Source organism: Sminthopsis crassicaudata, chromosome 2 (genome assembly GCF_048593235.1).
Source record: "Sminthopsis crassicaudata isolate SCR6 chromosome 2, ASM4859323v1, whole genome shotgun sequence".
In the NCBI taxonomy this organism is placed as follows: Eukaryota; Metazoa; Chordata; class Mammalia; order Dasyuromorphia; family Dasyuridae; genus Sminthopsis; species Sminthopsis crassicaudata.
The window spans coordinates 543,225,164-543,240,145 of NC_133618.1; the positions used below are offsets into that span (position 1 = coordinate 543,225,164).

At 38.3% G+C, this 14,982-nt stretch overlaps 1 protein-coding gene across 1 annotated transcript; it reads left to right on the forward strand.

Moving 5' to 3' along the window:
* Positions 1-11,826: 11,826 nt before the first annotated feature.
* RPS27L (ribosomal protein S27 like) lies at positions 11,827-14,982 on the forward strand. The gene is made up of 4 exons (XM_074294895.1): positions 11,827-12,232; positions 12,810-12,918; positions 13,295-13,405; positions 14,796-14,982. Exons 1-4 carry the CDS (start codon positions 12,227-12,229, stop codon positions 14,822-14,824), a joined length of 255 nt encoding a protein of 84 aa, XP_074150996.1. The 5' UTR covers positions 11,827-12,226; the 3' UTR covers positions 14,825-14,982.

Sequence of the window (14,982 nt, forward strand, 5' to 3'; positions counted from 1 at the left end):
AGGAGAGGTAGGTGGTCTGATGGTTAGAGCATCAGGCCTGGAACACATCCTCTAGGTTCAAATCTGGCCTCAGACGCTTACTATGTAACCAGGGGCAAGGCTCTCAGCCCCATTTGTTTCAGTTTCCTCATTTGTAAAATGAGCTGGAGAAGGAAATGGCAAAGCTTGGCTTACAGGAGTCCAGCCTGTAAGCCAAGAAATCCCAAAATGAGGTCACCACGAGTCTGAAACAGTTGAACAACAACATATAAAAAGGGCTCCTCATGCCATCTATTGGATTTTACGTGAACTTCATGTTTGTTAGTAGATTTACTCAGTACTTACTTCTCAGATCAAAGAATATGGAATTATAGATTTAAATCTGGAGAGGACCTTAGAGATAACTTAATCCTGTCTTCTTATTTTAGATACCTGGAGACTAAACCCCAAAGTTTAGTCTTTGGTGGGTATTACTAGCAGAGCAAGGGTCTGAACTTGGCTTGTTGGGCTCCAAAGGCAGCACGCATTCTCCTGGACCTTCCCTTTCTTCATGTAGAGGCAACGTGGCAGCTTAGATAGAAGGCCGGCCTTGCAGTCCTAAAGTTGGGGTTCCAGCCCTCCCTCTGACATATACTAGCTGTGTGGCCACAAGCAAGTCGCTTCACATTTTTAAGCTACAGATGAGTTAGAGTTTCTATATCAGGGGGTCTCTGCATCAAGAAATACAGATTTGGGCAGCTAGGTGGCCGAGTGGATAGAGTACCAGCCCTGGAGTCAGAAGGACCTGAGTTCAAATCTCAGAAACTTCCTAGCTATGTAGCCCTGGACAAGTCACCTAACCCCAATTGCCTTGCAAAAATAAAAAAAATTAAAGAAGCTTCCTTTGTACTATAGTGCTTTGGCTGATGGGCATGATGGTTCACTGCTGGGCAAGACCACACAAGATGCTCAGTCTTTGCCACGGATTCCTGCCACTGAACTTGATGTCTCTTTTGAGCTTTCAGAGCTTAAAAGGTTATCCTAGTACCAGTACTGCTTCACCTATGCTTACAAAAGACTAAATAAAATAGGAGTGGAAGAAACAGGTCCATGCATTCATAAGTCAGATAATAGCTTTCCTCTCATTCACCTGGAAATTTAGAGAAGTTCTTCCTCACCTGAAAGTGAGAACTCATGTTCCTCTTTTTGAGCCCTCCGTGTGCACTCAGTTCTGGGTCCAGAAAAAAAAAAAAGACTTGGCTTATTATGCATTTCTGTCACTGAAAGGGCAACCCAAATAGAATTTCTAACTTAGGACTATCTCTTCATTACTAGTACATGAAGAGAAAATTGTAGATTAAGTTTATCTAGATTTTAGCAAAACATTTGATAAAGTATCTAGTACCATGCTTATGGAGAAGATGCAGAGAATTTAGTCTGTGATAATCACATTTGTAGTAAATTGTTCAGACACTCCACAATTGATGAGCATTCCCTCAAAGTCCAATTCTTTTCCACCACAAAAAAAGCTGTTATAAATATTTTTGTAACTATGGACCTTTCCTTTTTGATTTGATCTCTTTGAGGTAAAGACCTAGTATTAAGTGTTGCTGGGTCAAGGATATATGCACAGATAGTTTTGAGGCTACTCTCCTGGATAGTCAGACTAGTTCACAGCTCTACCAACAAAGCATCAGTGTATCTATTTTCCCATATCTTCTCCAAGATTCAGCATTTTCTTTTTCTGTCATCTTAGCCAATCTTATGGGTGGTTTGAGAAAAATCTATGAAGACTTGTATGAACTGATTAGGAAAACATTTTATACAGTAATAGTAATATTGTAAAGATAGTAAATTATAAAGGATTTAGAAACTCTGATGAGCACAATGACCCACAACAATTCCAAAGAACTCATGATAAAACATGCTATCTACTTTCCGATAGAGAACCAATAGATTTAGAATGGGATTGAAGCATTTTTCTTTCCTGTGCTTTTGGAATGGCTAACAAGGAAATTTATTTTGCATGACATTGTGGGAAGTGACCTATTATGCTGAGTCAGTCTAGGTCACTCCATTTTAAAACCTTGTTGGAAACTTTGAATACATGGTAGCTAGCCTGCATAGGATGGTGGTAGCACATACTCGTTCATTCTATCTCTACATAATATTTGTAATGAGGGAAGAACTGAGATGACTTTAAACTCATCTTTTCATAAATTACATGGCCCAATCAAAAGCCAAGGTAGGAGGATAGAGGCAAGATGGTGGATTAAAGACAGGGACTCTTCTGAGTTCTTCCAAATTCCTCTCCAAACAACTTTAAAATAACACTCAAAATGAATTCAGAATCAACAAAAGGACATGAAATCAAAAGTTTGAAACAATTTTCCAGCCTAAGATAACTTATGGTTGATAGAAAAGGTCTGACTCACTGGACTTAGAGAGAAGCGTATGCCTGGCTAGCCAGCAGTAGGCCTTAGGGATGACTGAATTAACAGTGACTTCTGGAGCTCTCAATCTACAGACAATAAAGGAGAGGGACAACTGGTTAAAAAATTATAGGGGACCCTTTGATGACACTGGATACAGGACACTATTGCATTGACCATACAGGGATCCAAGGGCAGTTCATAGTCCCAAGGTGATTCCCAGAGGAATAGAGACTATAGTCACAGTTCAAGGAAGAAAAGGGTCCTTGAGTTTGTTCACAAACCAAAGTGTAGGCTAGGAGAGCAATGACTATATCTCTCTTTAGATCATGCTACTTTGGAAGAACCAAAGACTTACAGACTTCCCAGAACTAGTTCTGAAGCACTAAAAATTAGAAACTTTTGATAGTGCCCCCTCTACCCTAGAAGCAGAGCCCAACTTTAACATAAAGTCAAGAAATAGATTGTTAAAAAAATGAGCAAACAATAAAAAAGATCCTAATATAGAACATCATAGTGACAGTGAAAATCAATACACAAATTCAGAAGAGGACAACAATATCAAAACAGCTACATGAAAAGCCTCACAGAAAAATATAAATTGGTCTCAGGACCAAAAAGATTTACTGGAATAGCTCAAAAAGATTTTTTAAAAATCAAATAAGAAGGGGCAGCTATATGGCACAATGGATAGAATACTGGTCCTGAAATCAGGAAGATTGAGGTTCAAATGTGGCCTCAGACAATTAACACTTATGTGACCTTGGGCATGTCATTTAACTCCAATTATCTCAACAACTCCTTTCCCCCCAAAAAAAAAATCAAGTAAGAGAGACAGAAGAAAAATTGGGAAAAGAAATGAGAGTGAAACAAGAAAATGATGAAAAAGAGTCAATAATTTGGTAAAGGATGGACAAATGGAAAAGGATGTACAAAAATTCACATCTGCTCTATGATCCTGTTCTAACAATCTGTTGTCTCTTATGTATCTTTTAAGGAGTTAAGTGAAGTTCTTAAATTCACTTTAAGGAGTTGTTAAGAAAACTCTTTAAAAAATAGAATTGGTCAAATGGAAAAGCCCAATGAGGAAAATAATTCCTTAAAGATTAGGATTGGCCAAGTAGAAGCCAAAACTTCATGAGGCATCAAGAAACAATAAAACAAAATAAAAAGTTGAAATGAAACAAAATCCATTTCCTGTGTGAAACTTGGATCAATTTAAATCAAGATCATCTTTCTGTTATATAAAAATTGTTTATGCCCATCTATGAAAAGCAGAACACAGATTGAATCAAGGCCAGTCCCTCATACTGCCTTGGAATATTGATAAATTCCTTTTGACTAATTCCCTGAATTTGCCTTAATTAATCAGAATGAGGCTTCAACAACTTCATATTTGTAAGGAGTTTTTTTTTTTGTTTGTTGTTTGTTTTTAATTTCTTGTCTTCTCAATAGTAGGAGGGAGGGGAAGGGAAGAAAAAAAAATCTGCAACTGAAAATTAAATAAAATTGAATGGGAAAAAGAGAAAGAAAAAAGTCAAGTCTAATTTGAAGAATTGTCATATGAAAAAGGGATTATATTTATTCTGCTTGGCTTTTAAGGGGAAAGAAAGGAACAAGGAAGGAAGGAGAAAAGAAAGAAGGAAAGAAAAGAAGAAAAACCTTTTCTTGTAATTAGTTGAGCAAAACAAATGTATAGTTGGTCTTACCTGAATAATTATGTCTCATTCTGAAAACTTTTAGTCCTGTGTCTCTCAAATTTGTGGGTCTTAGGATATTTTATAATTATTGAGGCTTCCTTCCCAAAAGCTTTTATGTATATCATCAATATTTACTGTGTTAGAAATGAAATTCTGTATTAGCAGAATTATGAAAATAGTTTTGACCTCACAAATGCTCTGAAAAGGTCTTGCGGGCTTCCAGGGGTTGTAGGACCACACACTTTGAGAACAATCTCTTTAGTCCATCATCTCTATGCCAAGAGATCAGTATCAAACACTTTTGATGATTACTTCTTTATGATATAATTAGAAGTCTGAAAGTGGAAGTACTCATTTCTAGCCTCCACTTTGGGATTCTATACTCTTCTTTTAAGCTTTTCTTAACTCAGTATTGACTTTCTTTCAAATTCCCTATACCAACAATTCTAAACTTCTCTCCTCTCTTGAAACTCCCAAGTCCACATCCTGTCCTCTCACTCTCAGAGGGTCATACTTATTACTTTAGAAATATATTTAAGACCATTCAATATGAATTCCCTTAACTTCCTTCCTCCATTCTTTATAGCTTTCAAAGTCCTCACTTATCCATTCTATTTTCCTTTCATTCTCTGCATTCTTTACCAAGGCTTACTCTTCCTCCTGTACCCTAGGCTCTATTTCCTTCTATCTGCTCTGCCATCCTGTTCCAACAATCTGTTGTCTCTCACGTGTCTTCAGTCTTTCCCTCTGGGCTTGGCTCTTACCTCTTAATTTACAAACATATTGAGATCTCTCCAAGCCTAAAAGAGATTATCTAAATCCAATTATCCTTTTAATATTCCTTTGACCACACCAACCCTTTCAGTTTCCTTCCTTGTAACGCTCCTATACTTTACTACCAAGTTTTTTAGAAAGAGAAATCCACAATTGCTTCTTAATGCGCTTATCACCTATTCAATCCTCAGTCCTATATAACAAGGTTTTTATTCCTCTAATGTCAAATTATCCCTTTCTTTCCCAACTGCTCAATTTATTTTGATGACAGCACAGCATCATAAATAGATGACTATACTTGAAGTCAAAGTACCTGCTGAGTCTGATTTTTTTCCCTCAATACTATTTTATTTGTCCAAATACATGTAAAAATACTTTCCAATATTCACTGTTGGAAGATGGAAAATACCAATCACATCCAGAAAGAGAATTATGGAGACTGAATATGAACTGATGCATAGGTTTTTTTTTCTTTCTTTCTTTTTTTTTTTTTTGTTGTTGTTTTTGCCTTTTTAAAATTTGCTTCTTTCTTTCTCTTGTTTTGTTTTTTTTTGTTCCCCCCCCCCTCCCGTAATGACTGTGTTAGTACCCTGGATATCTTAGAATCAGCCGGAGTCAGGATAAGCAAAAGTCTTTATTCTTGGTCTTTTGGGGTCACATATAGGAATCTCCACACCTCTTTTCTCTCTCTCCACCACCAAAGAATGATCCCGCTTGTCCTCCATCCTCTCAACTCTCATACTTCTCTGTCTCCATCCATAGAAGGAGCCAGCACAGAATAATTGGGCAGGGTTTCCTCCAAGCATATGTTAATAGAATATTGTCCAATTAGTAATTAGCCTCTAGTGCTTGGTTGCACTCAGAGCAACTCAGATTTTCAGCCCTTTACATTTTCCCTTTTGGTCTGATTTTTCTTGTGTTTAAAAGTATTATACATGTTTAACATATCTCAGACTGCTTGCTGTCATCCGGAGGGGAGAGGCAAAAGATGAAGGATAAAAAATTTAGAACACAGAGTTATACAAAAGTGAAAGCTGAAAACTATCTTTACATGTATTTGGAAAAATTAAATACTATTGGGGGGAAAAAGAAAAAAAAACAATCCCCATATATTCTATTTAACATATACTTTAACATATTTAACATGTATTGGTCTACCTGACATCTGGGGGAGGGGATAGAGGGCAGGAGGGAAAAAGTTGAAACAGAAGGTCTTGCAAGGGTCAATGCTGAAAAATTACCCATGCATATATCTTGTCAATAAAAAGCTATTTAAAAAAAAAAATTCCTCAGTGACTTAATAGCTGTCTTCCTTTTTGCTAGTATTTGTATTACCAGCACAAAGCTAAAAAATTTGTATTTCCTAACCCATGGACCCAACACTGGCAACACAGGACTTAAAGACAACTGAGTTCTCTGATAAAGATGATGATCTATAGGGAATAAAGCTAGAGCCCAGTATCAGAGGTCCACTTTGTAGGCGATTGTCCTGTGATATCAGTGGTATAGCGTATTTGCCATTTTATTATTTAGCTGAAGAGAACATGCTATTAATTTTGGGGATGCTGAAGATGAATGGACTTCTGAGTGGATGTGGCAGTTTAAAAATAAACATACTTTATATTTTGGATCTCTATATTTAGCATACAATTACTTCTCCTTGAATTTCAAATATAAGACCGCTGGAGTCCCATTACAATATTCAGTGATGAATCTTATTTATTATCATCATTCCTGTTCCTTTTTTGTTTAGATCAATAGACTTGTTTAGACAATAAACTTGTATTTAAGTAATCTATAAATAAATAAATGCTTATTAAATTTGACTTGTAGACCAAGATAAGGGTAATGCCTAAAGCATTACCAAGGTGAATAATTTGCCCAGGATAATAAAGCTATTTTCCTCTTTCTTTCATTTTCAAGGGCCCTAAATTTGACCTAGTTCTCAAACCTCACCTTATTTTGGAATTCCCTTTTGGAATTAATGAGGAAAAAATTCAAAGGACAGTGGCCTATCTGTATGAAACCTAAAACTGTACATAAAGCAATCATCAATCATCAATCCATGATAATAAAATAAACTGGTGAATCAATGGAATAGATTAGGCACATAAAACACAGTAGTCAATGACTGGTAATCTACGATTTTAGAAACTCAGAGACTAGCTTCTGGGATAAGAACTCCCTATTTTGACAAAAACTTCTGGGAAAACTAGAAAACAGTATGACAGCAACTATTCATTGTTATGGGCCAGAACTCTAAACTTGAAACAAAGGATTGAAACAAGGTGCTAAGTCAGTGGAATTGATAGAGACAATGATTATGTACTGAATACTTATTAGAGTTCTACAAGATTCACACCTTTAAGAGATCATATATAAGCTAGGAGCCTCAACTAGGATTCAGTCTGGGAGATTCAGTAGGGTAGAACTAAGGAAGACAGAGAAGTGATGGCAGGCTGTCCTGTGGAGAACACTGAAACCAAGATCTGGAAGTCCTCCAGAAAAACTAACTGAGCCCCAAGTGAAGGAGACAATAAAGGATCTGGCTGTATTTGGGATGATTACTGAACTGAAACACGGCTGCCTCTAGAGACCCCAAGGAAACCACAACAAGAGATTATTACATTTTAGAGAAGAATATTACAACACATAGACCAATATCTCACCCCTTACACATTGATAAGATTGATACATGCATTGCCAGAGATAGCTCAGTGTTTGGGAGGCTCTAAAGGAAAATGTGGGAGAGGAGAGGTATTAGATTGATTACCAAACTGAAGTCTACAAAGCCATTGTACTGTCCTCATTGTTGTATGACTGTAAAACAATATACCAATGCCATGTCAGGAAACTGAATCGCTTCCATTTGAATTGTTTTAGGAATATTCTGAAGATCAACTATCAGGATAAAATACCAGACACTGAGGTACTGTAATGTTCTTCTCTAAAATAATGTTCTCTGGGATCAGGTTTCTTGGGGGGGAATTCTGAAGGTAGCCTTCCTTTCAGTTCAGTGTAATAATCACTTCAAATTCAGCCAGAAGTTAAAATCCAAATCCTTTATTGTTTCCTTTTAATTCTTGTCTCTTTTCCTGGGGCCTGATTAACTTTAATAGAGGCCTATCTCTCCTTGGTTCCAAGATCTCCCTTCCAATGTCTCTGAATCCAAAGGTTTGTCCTTCAGCCTCCAGCCAGCACAAAAGTGGAAAATGGAATGAATCTGACTCCGCCTCTGAGACTGGGCTTGTGGGCTGTGGCCCTGAGAGCTTCTTGCTTATATGCTTGCTTATATGCTGTGCACTGAGTATACTCCAATCAATAGGAAACTATTATAGGTTGTAGAATTTAATCAATGCTAAATTAGATTTAACCATTGTCTCTTCAATTCCACTTAGTACCTTGTTTCAAGTTCTGGCCCATAACATCTCCTTCTAGGGCCAGATCAATCATACTGAACCATCCTAAATTAGATAATTATTGTCTTTATCAATTCCATTGTCTTAGTACCTTGTAAGAATCATAACAAGGTCCTTTCTCGAACTAAACCGCCAAGCATTCCAGCTTACTGCAGAGACTTCATTGGGCTGACCACATTGTTTGAATGCCAAATGTACATTTGCCAAAAAATTATTTTGTGGAGAACTCACACACGTTACAAGGACACTGTCAAGGTCTCTCTTAAGAATTTTAGAATTATTGGAGTAGCTAGGTGGCACAGTGGATAGAGCACCAGCCCTGAAGTCAGGAGGACCTGAGTTCAAATCTGGTCTCAGACACTTAACACTTCTTAGCTGTGTGACTCTGGGCAAGTCACTTAACGTCAGCCTCAGGGGGGGAAAAAAAAAAGGAATTTTAGAATTATTGAGGAAAAGGAGAAAGAAGCCCATGGACATTCATTCAATGTCACATAAAAAAATAAAAATTTAAAAAAAAAAAGAATTTTAGAATTGATTTATGACATGGGAGATACTGGCACAGGACTGCCCAGCATGATGTGCTCTCATTAAAGAAGGTGCTGTGCTCTATACGCAAAGCAAAACTGAATAGCCCAAGGAAATGTGAAATATGCAAAATTACAGAAGCTATCCCAAATGTTCATATGGACTATTCGTGTCTGACCTGTAGCAGAGCCTTCCAATCTCCCATTGGTCTGAGCAGCCTCACTTAGACACACTATAACTTTATTCTAACATAGTGAAGTCATTCTGGTCCTCTTCAAAAACAAAGGACTACAATCACCACCACCAAGATAAGGTTGAAATGAATTCATGATTTAAACATAAAAGATGACACTGTAAGCAAATTAGAAGAGCAAGGAATAGTTTACCTATCAGATCTTTGGAGAAGAGAGAAATGTATAATGCAACAAGAAATAAAGAACATAATGCAATGAAAAATAATTAATTTTGATCACATTAAATTAAAAAGGTTTTGTACAAGCAAAACCAATGCAGCCAAGATTAAAAGGGAAGCAGAAAGCTGGGAAACAATATTTACAGCCAGTGTTTCTGACAAAGGTTCTATTTCCTAAAAAAAAAAAATATATATATATATATATATATATATATTTATGCTGACTCAAATTTACAAAACACAAGTCAGTCCCCAACTGACAATTTTCAGATGAAGAAATTAAAGCCATCTATAGTCATATGAAAAAAATGGTCTAAATCACTATTGATTAGAAAAATGAGAATTATAACAACTCTGAGGTACCACCTCCTCCCTATCAGATTGGCTAAGATAACAGGAAAAGATAATGATAAATTTTGGAGGAGATGTGGGAAAATTGGGACATTAATGCATTGTTGGTAGAATTGTAAACTGATTCAATCATTCTGGAGAACAGGTTGGAATTATGCCCAAAGGCATATCCTTTGATCTAGCAGCATTACTACTGGGTCTGTATCTCAAAGAGATCATAAAAGAGGGAAAAGAAAATTTAAACATAACTTTATTATTATCTAAACAAAAAAAAAAAAAGAATGGGAATTACAGTCACTGAATTTTGCAGCAGTCTTATATTTGATATATGATTGGGATGTAATTGTGGGGCAATACAGCTAAATGTGCAAAATGTTTCTAGCAGCTCTTTTGGTGGTAGCAAGGAATTGGAAATTGAGTGGATGCTCATCAACTGGAATGACTGAATAAGTTATGGTATATGAATATATTGGAATACTACTGTTCTGTAAGAAATGATGAGCAGAAAAACCTGGAAAGACATAAAAGTAATGGTGAGTGAAGAAAGCAGAACCAGGAGAACACTGTATACAGAAACAGCAGGATTGTGTGATGATCAACTATGATAGACTTAGTTCTTCTCAACAATACAGTGATCCAAGATAATTCCAATAGACTTGTGATGGAAAATGCCACCCACATCCAAAGGACTATGGAGATTGAATGCAGATTTATTTTCACTTTTGTTTTTTGTTTTTTTTCTTTTTCATGCGTTTTCCCTTTCCTAATTTTTCTTTCACAATATGACTAATATGGAAATATGTTTTAAATGATACATGTGTATAACCCATAAAAGATTGCATGCTGTCTTGATAAAGGAAGGAAGAGAGGAAGAAAAAATTTGGAACTCAAAAGCTTACAAAAATGTATGTTAAAAGCTATCCTTAATTATAATTGGAAAAATACTATTAAGTTGGGGGAAAGTTCTTAAAGGATACTAATATCTCCTTCTCAGGTCTCTAATAGCACTTTTTTGAGACCCCTTCTTTGCATTCATCTCATTTTCATTTGTATTATTTTGTGACTGTTTGTTCTTCTGTCTCTAATTTCTTGACAACAAAAGTCTGAATGTGTATTTCCAGCGCCTCGCACAGTGCTTTGCATGTAACTATTATGCTTTCTTTGTGTTACAGAGGTCTCTATGAAGTTTTAAAAGATTTAGAAGGCCTTGAGCATATTATGCACTTAAGATTTATGAGAACGCAAGAATAAGAAGTGCATAGTTTGGAAAAATGTGATAGCTTGTAATCTGCAAAAGTAAGGAGCGTCTATAATGAGGACCTCAATGGTCTAAGTACGTGACTTGATGGTTGAAATACTAAAATTAATAATAAACATTTTTGCAGCATTATATAGCGGAAAGAGTCATAGATTTGGAATCAGGAGACATCAGTTCCAATTTTGGCATAAATATGGACAAATCACAATTAGAAAAAAGACTTAGAAATCTACAGGTTTGATCAAATAGCTATTGTTTGTGCATCTGGAATTCACCTGGAGAAAGGAGCAGTAGTTTTGCATTCCTATTTCCAAACTCTTCTTGTGCATGGCTTCCACTTTCTGTGTCAAAGAAATCAAGGACCCGCAGGCTGGGCTCAAACTGTTAACTCAAGAAGCATCTGTGTTGACTTATTCAAACCTGCCCCCTGAGCGTCTGGCCTTGACATTATTTTCCCCAAGTTCTTTAAAATCTAATAGTGTATAACACATTTAACAGGCATGGGACTGCCTGCCATCATGGGAAGGAGGGGAAAATTCGGACGGAAGTAAGTGCAAGGGATAATGTTGTAAAAAATTACCCATGCATATGTACTGTCAAAAAACGTTATAATTAGAAAATTAATTTTAAAAAATCTAATAGTGTAAGTTGCCGTCACCCGAACTAAAACAGACGCTTCCAAGCTGGTTCCGTTCTGGAGCTGGCGACAGACGGGCAGTGCTTTTATACAATTTCATCATTAACTGGTGTTATTTACATTCTTTATCAACTGAAGGTACTACTGTCGTTTCATCGGAAATTATGGTAAATAAAACCGAGATATTAAAAATTAATAAGCCCCGTGGCCAATTCGTTGAATATTGTATAGGAAATAAAGCTGAGGTTAAAGATGCGGTTTCCTCTTCTATTAAAAAAGAAGAAGGGGTTGGGCTCGCCAGGTGCGCTCCCACAGACCCGAGGCCCGGCCGCTTCCCGCGGCTCTCGGGGTCAGCGCCACACCTCGCTCCGGGATGTGACACTGAGAGCCGGCGGCGGACCGGCCTCCGAGGCCGCTCGCCAGCGCTTTCGCTTTTAGGGGAGGCGCGCAGAGCCGGGAAGGGGCGGGCCGTAGCCGGAGGTGCCCCAGTCGGTGGCAGAGTCGCGCTTGCCCGCAGGGCCTCGCCCCTGGCACGAGCCGCCCCGTGCAGTCAGCTGGGGTGTAAGCCGGCTCCCGGGAGGGGCTCGGAGCCTCGGTCTGCGCCGGAGGTCACCATCGAGAGAAGGGGCCAGAGGAGCCGCGGGCCGCTCCTTCCCGCCAGCCTCCGTTCTCTATCCCGGAAGTGGACGCGGCGCGACCCAGCTGGGACTGTTTGGCCGCGGAGCATCCTCTGAGGTGGCTCGCCTCCTGGACCGCCGAGATGCCTGTGAGTAACTGAGACTTGGGCTCGGCCCGGCCCGCGGCTTGTGGCCGCCTGCGAGGGTGGGCGGGAGGCACGCCCAGACATGCCCCGGGCTGAAGCCGCTCTACCTCAGCCTGGCTTGGGGTCACCCACCCCGCCCCCTTCATGTGTCGGAGGGACTAATGGAGGGCGGTAGAGAGAGAGCACTGACTGTTTTCGGGGAGTAACCCGAGGCCGGGAGGCGTTGGAATGCTGGCTCGGGACCTCGGGCCCCTACGGGCTTCTCAAGAACCCTCCCCCCCAAAAAAAGCCACAATAAAACGACCTAAGTCGTAGTCCTTTTTCCCGTCTCGTTTGGCTCGGCACTCGAAGCCCTCGGGGCCCTTTCTCCCACACTAGCGAGCTTAGCTGAGGGCCAGGGGCCTGCCTCGTACCCGGAGCTCTGATTCCCTGCTGCTGTCCTGACTTTTGTCTGTGGGACGGTGAAGGGGAAGCTTCTGAAAGGAAAGCTTTGGTGCGACTCCAGGCTTCCATATGCTTGAGGTCTGGACGCATTACGTAATGCAAACTGATGACTCATGCCCTTTGTTTTATTCCACAGTTGGCTAGAGATTTAGTGCATCCGTCCCTAGAGGATGAAAAGAAGAAACATAAAAAAAAGCGCCTGGTGCAGAGTCCGAACTCTTACTTTATGGATGTCAAGTGTCCAGGTACAATGGGACGTCAGCCTCCAATCTTGCTTATTCTCCTAATGAAGTGAAACATTTATGGAAAACTGTAGTGTGGCATAGGTGAAAAGTCCCTCACCCATATGGGAAACTTAATACCCAAAAAACGTCCCCAGAGGCCTCGCTGCCGGTCAGGTCACCGGGCCTATTTTAGAGAATTTGAATTTTTATATATATGTGTTTTTGGACTTTCATTGAATCTTTTAAGTTTTTCACGTGGAGAAATTTCTCCATCTGACGAGACCCCTATTGATTTTTCAATGTATTAGTGATAGTTCTTTTCCTGAGTTTAGTGACTATTATTTTGCTTCCCTGTTTCATTTTTGAGCAATGTTGCCTTTTCTCTTTTTTTTTTAAGGCTGCTACAAGATCACCACAGTCTTCAGTCATGCTCAGACAGTGGTTCTCTGTGTAGGCTGCTCCACTGTGCTGTGCCAGCCCACGGGAGGAAAGGCCAGACTCACAGAAGGTCCGTTTGGCATTCTCTACTCCAGATATAAAGTTGTCCGATTAGAAGCGTTCTGCTTTTCAGATTTTCAGCCTAGGAAACCTCATAAAACATGACCATTATAAAGGGGCTGTCCTTTTAAGGATCTGGATTTTAACCCCACGTAGTTGTGTAAATGTTTTACAGATACAGATTGTTAACTACCTGACTCAGGCAGAGAGACTTAGGCTAAGTGTTAGCGCTGCCAATTGAAGATCAATCAGAAAGAAGCTAAAGAAATTATAATCTAAGTCAGTGGGAAAATGATTTATTTTATCAACATTTTTTCAGGAACACCAAGTAAGATATTTTTGTATCTTTTTTAATGGCACATTTAAAAAAAAGTAGTCTGTATGTTTGGAATTCAGAGATTTATGTCTTCCACTTTAAATGTCTCAAACATTTTCATTAAAGTTGCTTTTGGAACAAAAACAGTTAAGTACCTCTGCAGATCTTAATCCAAAGTATAAAAGATTCATTTGTCAAGCAATGGCACATCCAATACATAATACAGCAAAAATTAAGTTATTTCCAAAAAAATCTGAGTTTCTTTAAGGCTGATATAGAGATCTGATTATATTTCTGTCTTTCCATAGCATGATGACAATGAATCACTTTCAAGAGTAGTGTTTGTAAAGTGTAGGTGGTGCCTCAAAAGTACAGTAGCATTTTGGAAGTTGAGCTCTAATCTTGGTATTGATGTAACTGAGATCTGCATGTCTAAGGCTTAGATTACTGTGATGCTACTTTCTCATTCTTTGGGGAATCTGCATAGAAATATTTGAGCACAAAGGAAAAGAGCTCTTACTAATTGAAAAGCAACATATTATTGATATGTTCTCAAAGAAGTCAGTGAAAAAAGCTGAACTTAGAACTAGAAAAGTCCAAGCTCCAATTCCGCCTCTGGGTACTTATCTTTCAAACTTTGCTGTAGTCTTTAGTGTGTATCACAAGAGATCTAAGGGAGTAATTCTTAGTAGAATACATGTAATTTTTAAAAAATTTATTATTTTTTTTTTTTACAAATTAGGCTGAATAGAAAGGAACTCTATTTAAAGTGACTTTGGACAGCACTCACCCTCTCCCTGGACATAAAAACCTTATCTTCTTTCAGATTGCAAAAAGCAGATTCAGCCCCATAATTTATGACAATGGTTTTATATAGTTCTAGGTATTGGAAGCAGAAATGGTAAATATGTAAGCAAAAAAATTATTAAGAATTTTGGGTTAAAATTAAATTTTACCTCTTTTAAAAAATGTTTTGTTTTTAAGTCTAGACAATATCTGTATCTAAAAAAGAGCTTATCTATATCCAGAACTATATTGTACAAGGACAGCCTATCTTGTTACTTTTTCATATGCTTTTTTACAGGTTGCTCATTTAGAAGAAAGCAACATTAATGAGATTCAGCTTCATGAATTGGGCATAATGTATATCTCAGAAAGCCTTATCTGTTCGGCAATCCAAGCAAATAATTAAATTTGACTTCGTAAGGTATATAACAATGGTCTCCTGCTTTGGAGTCTGTTTTACATTAAAACTTTAATTACATGCAAAA

Excerpts from the sequence above, each read along its gene's own strand:
- RPS27L (XM_074294895.1), top strand. Across the intron at positions 12,919-13,294 it reads TATGGATGTCAAGTGTCCAG|GCTGCTACAAGATCACCACA; the intron begins GTACAATGGGAC and ends TTTTTTTTTAAG. Across the intron at positions 13,406-14,795 it reads AAAGGCCAGACTCACAGAAG|GTTGCTCATTTAGAAGAAAG; the intron begins GTCCGTTTGGCA and ends GCTTTTTTACAG.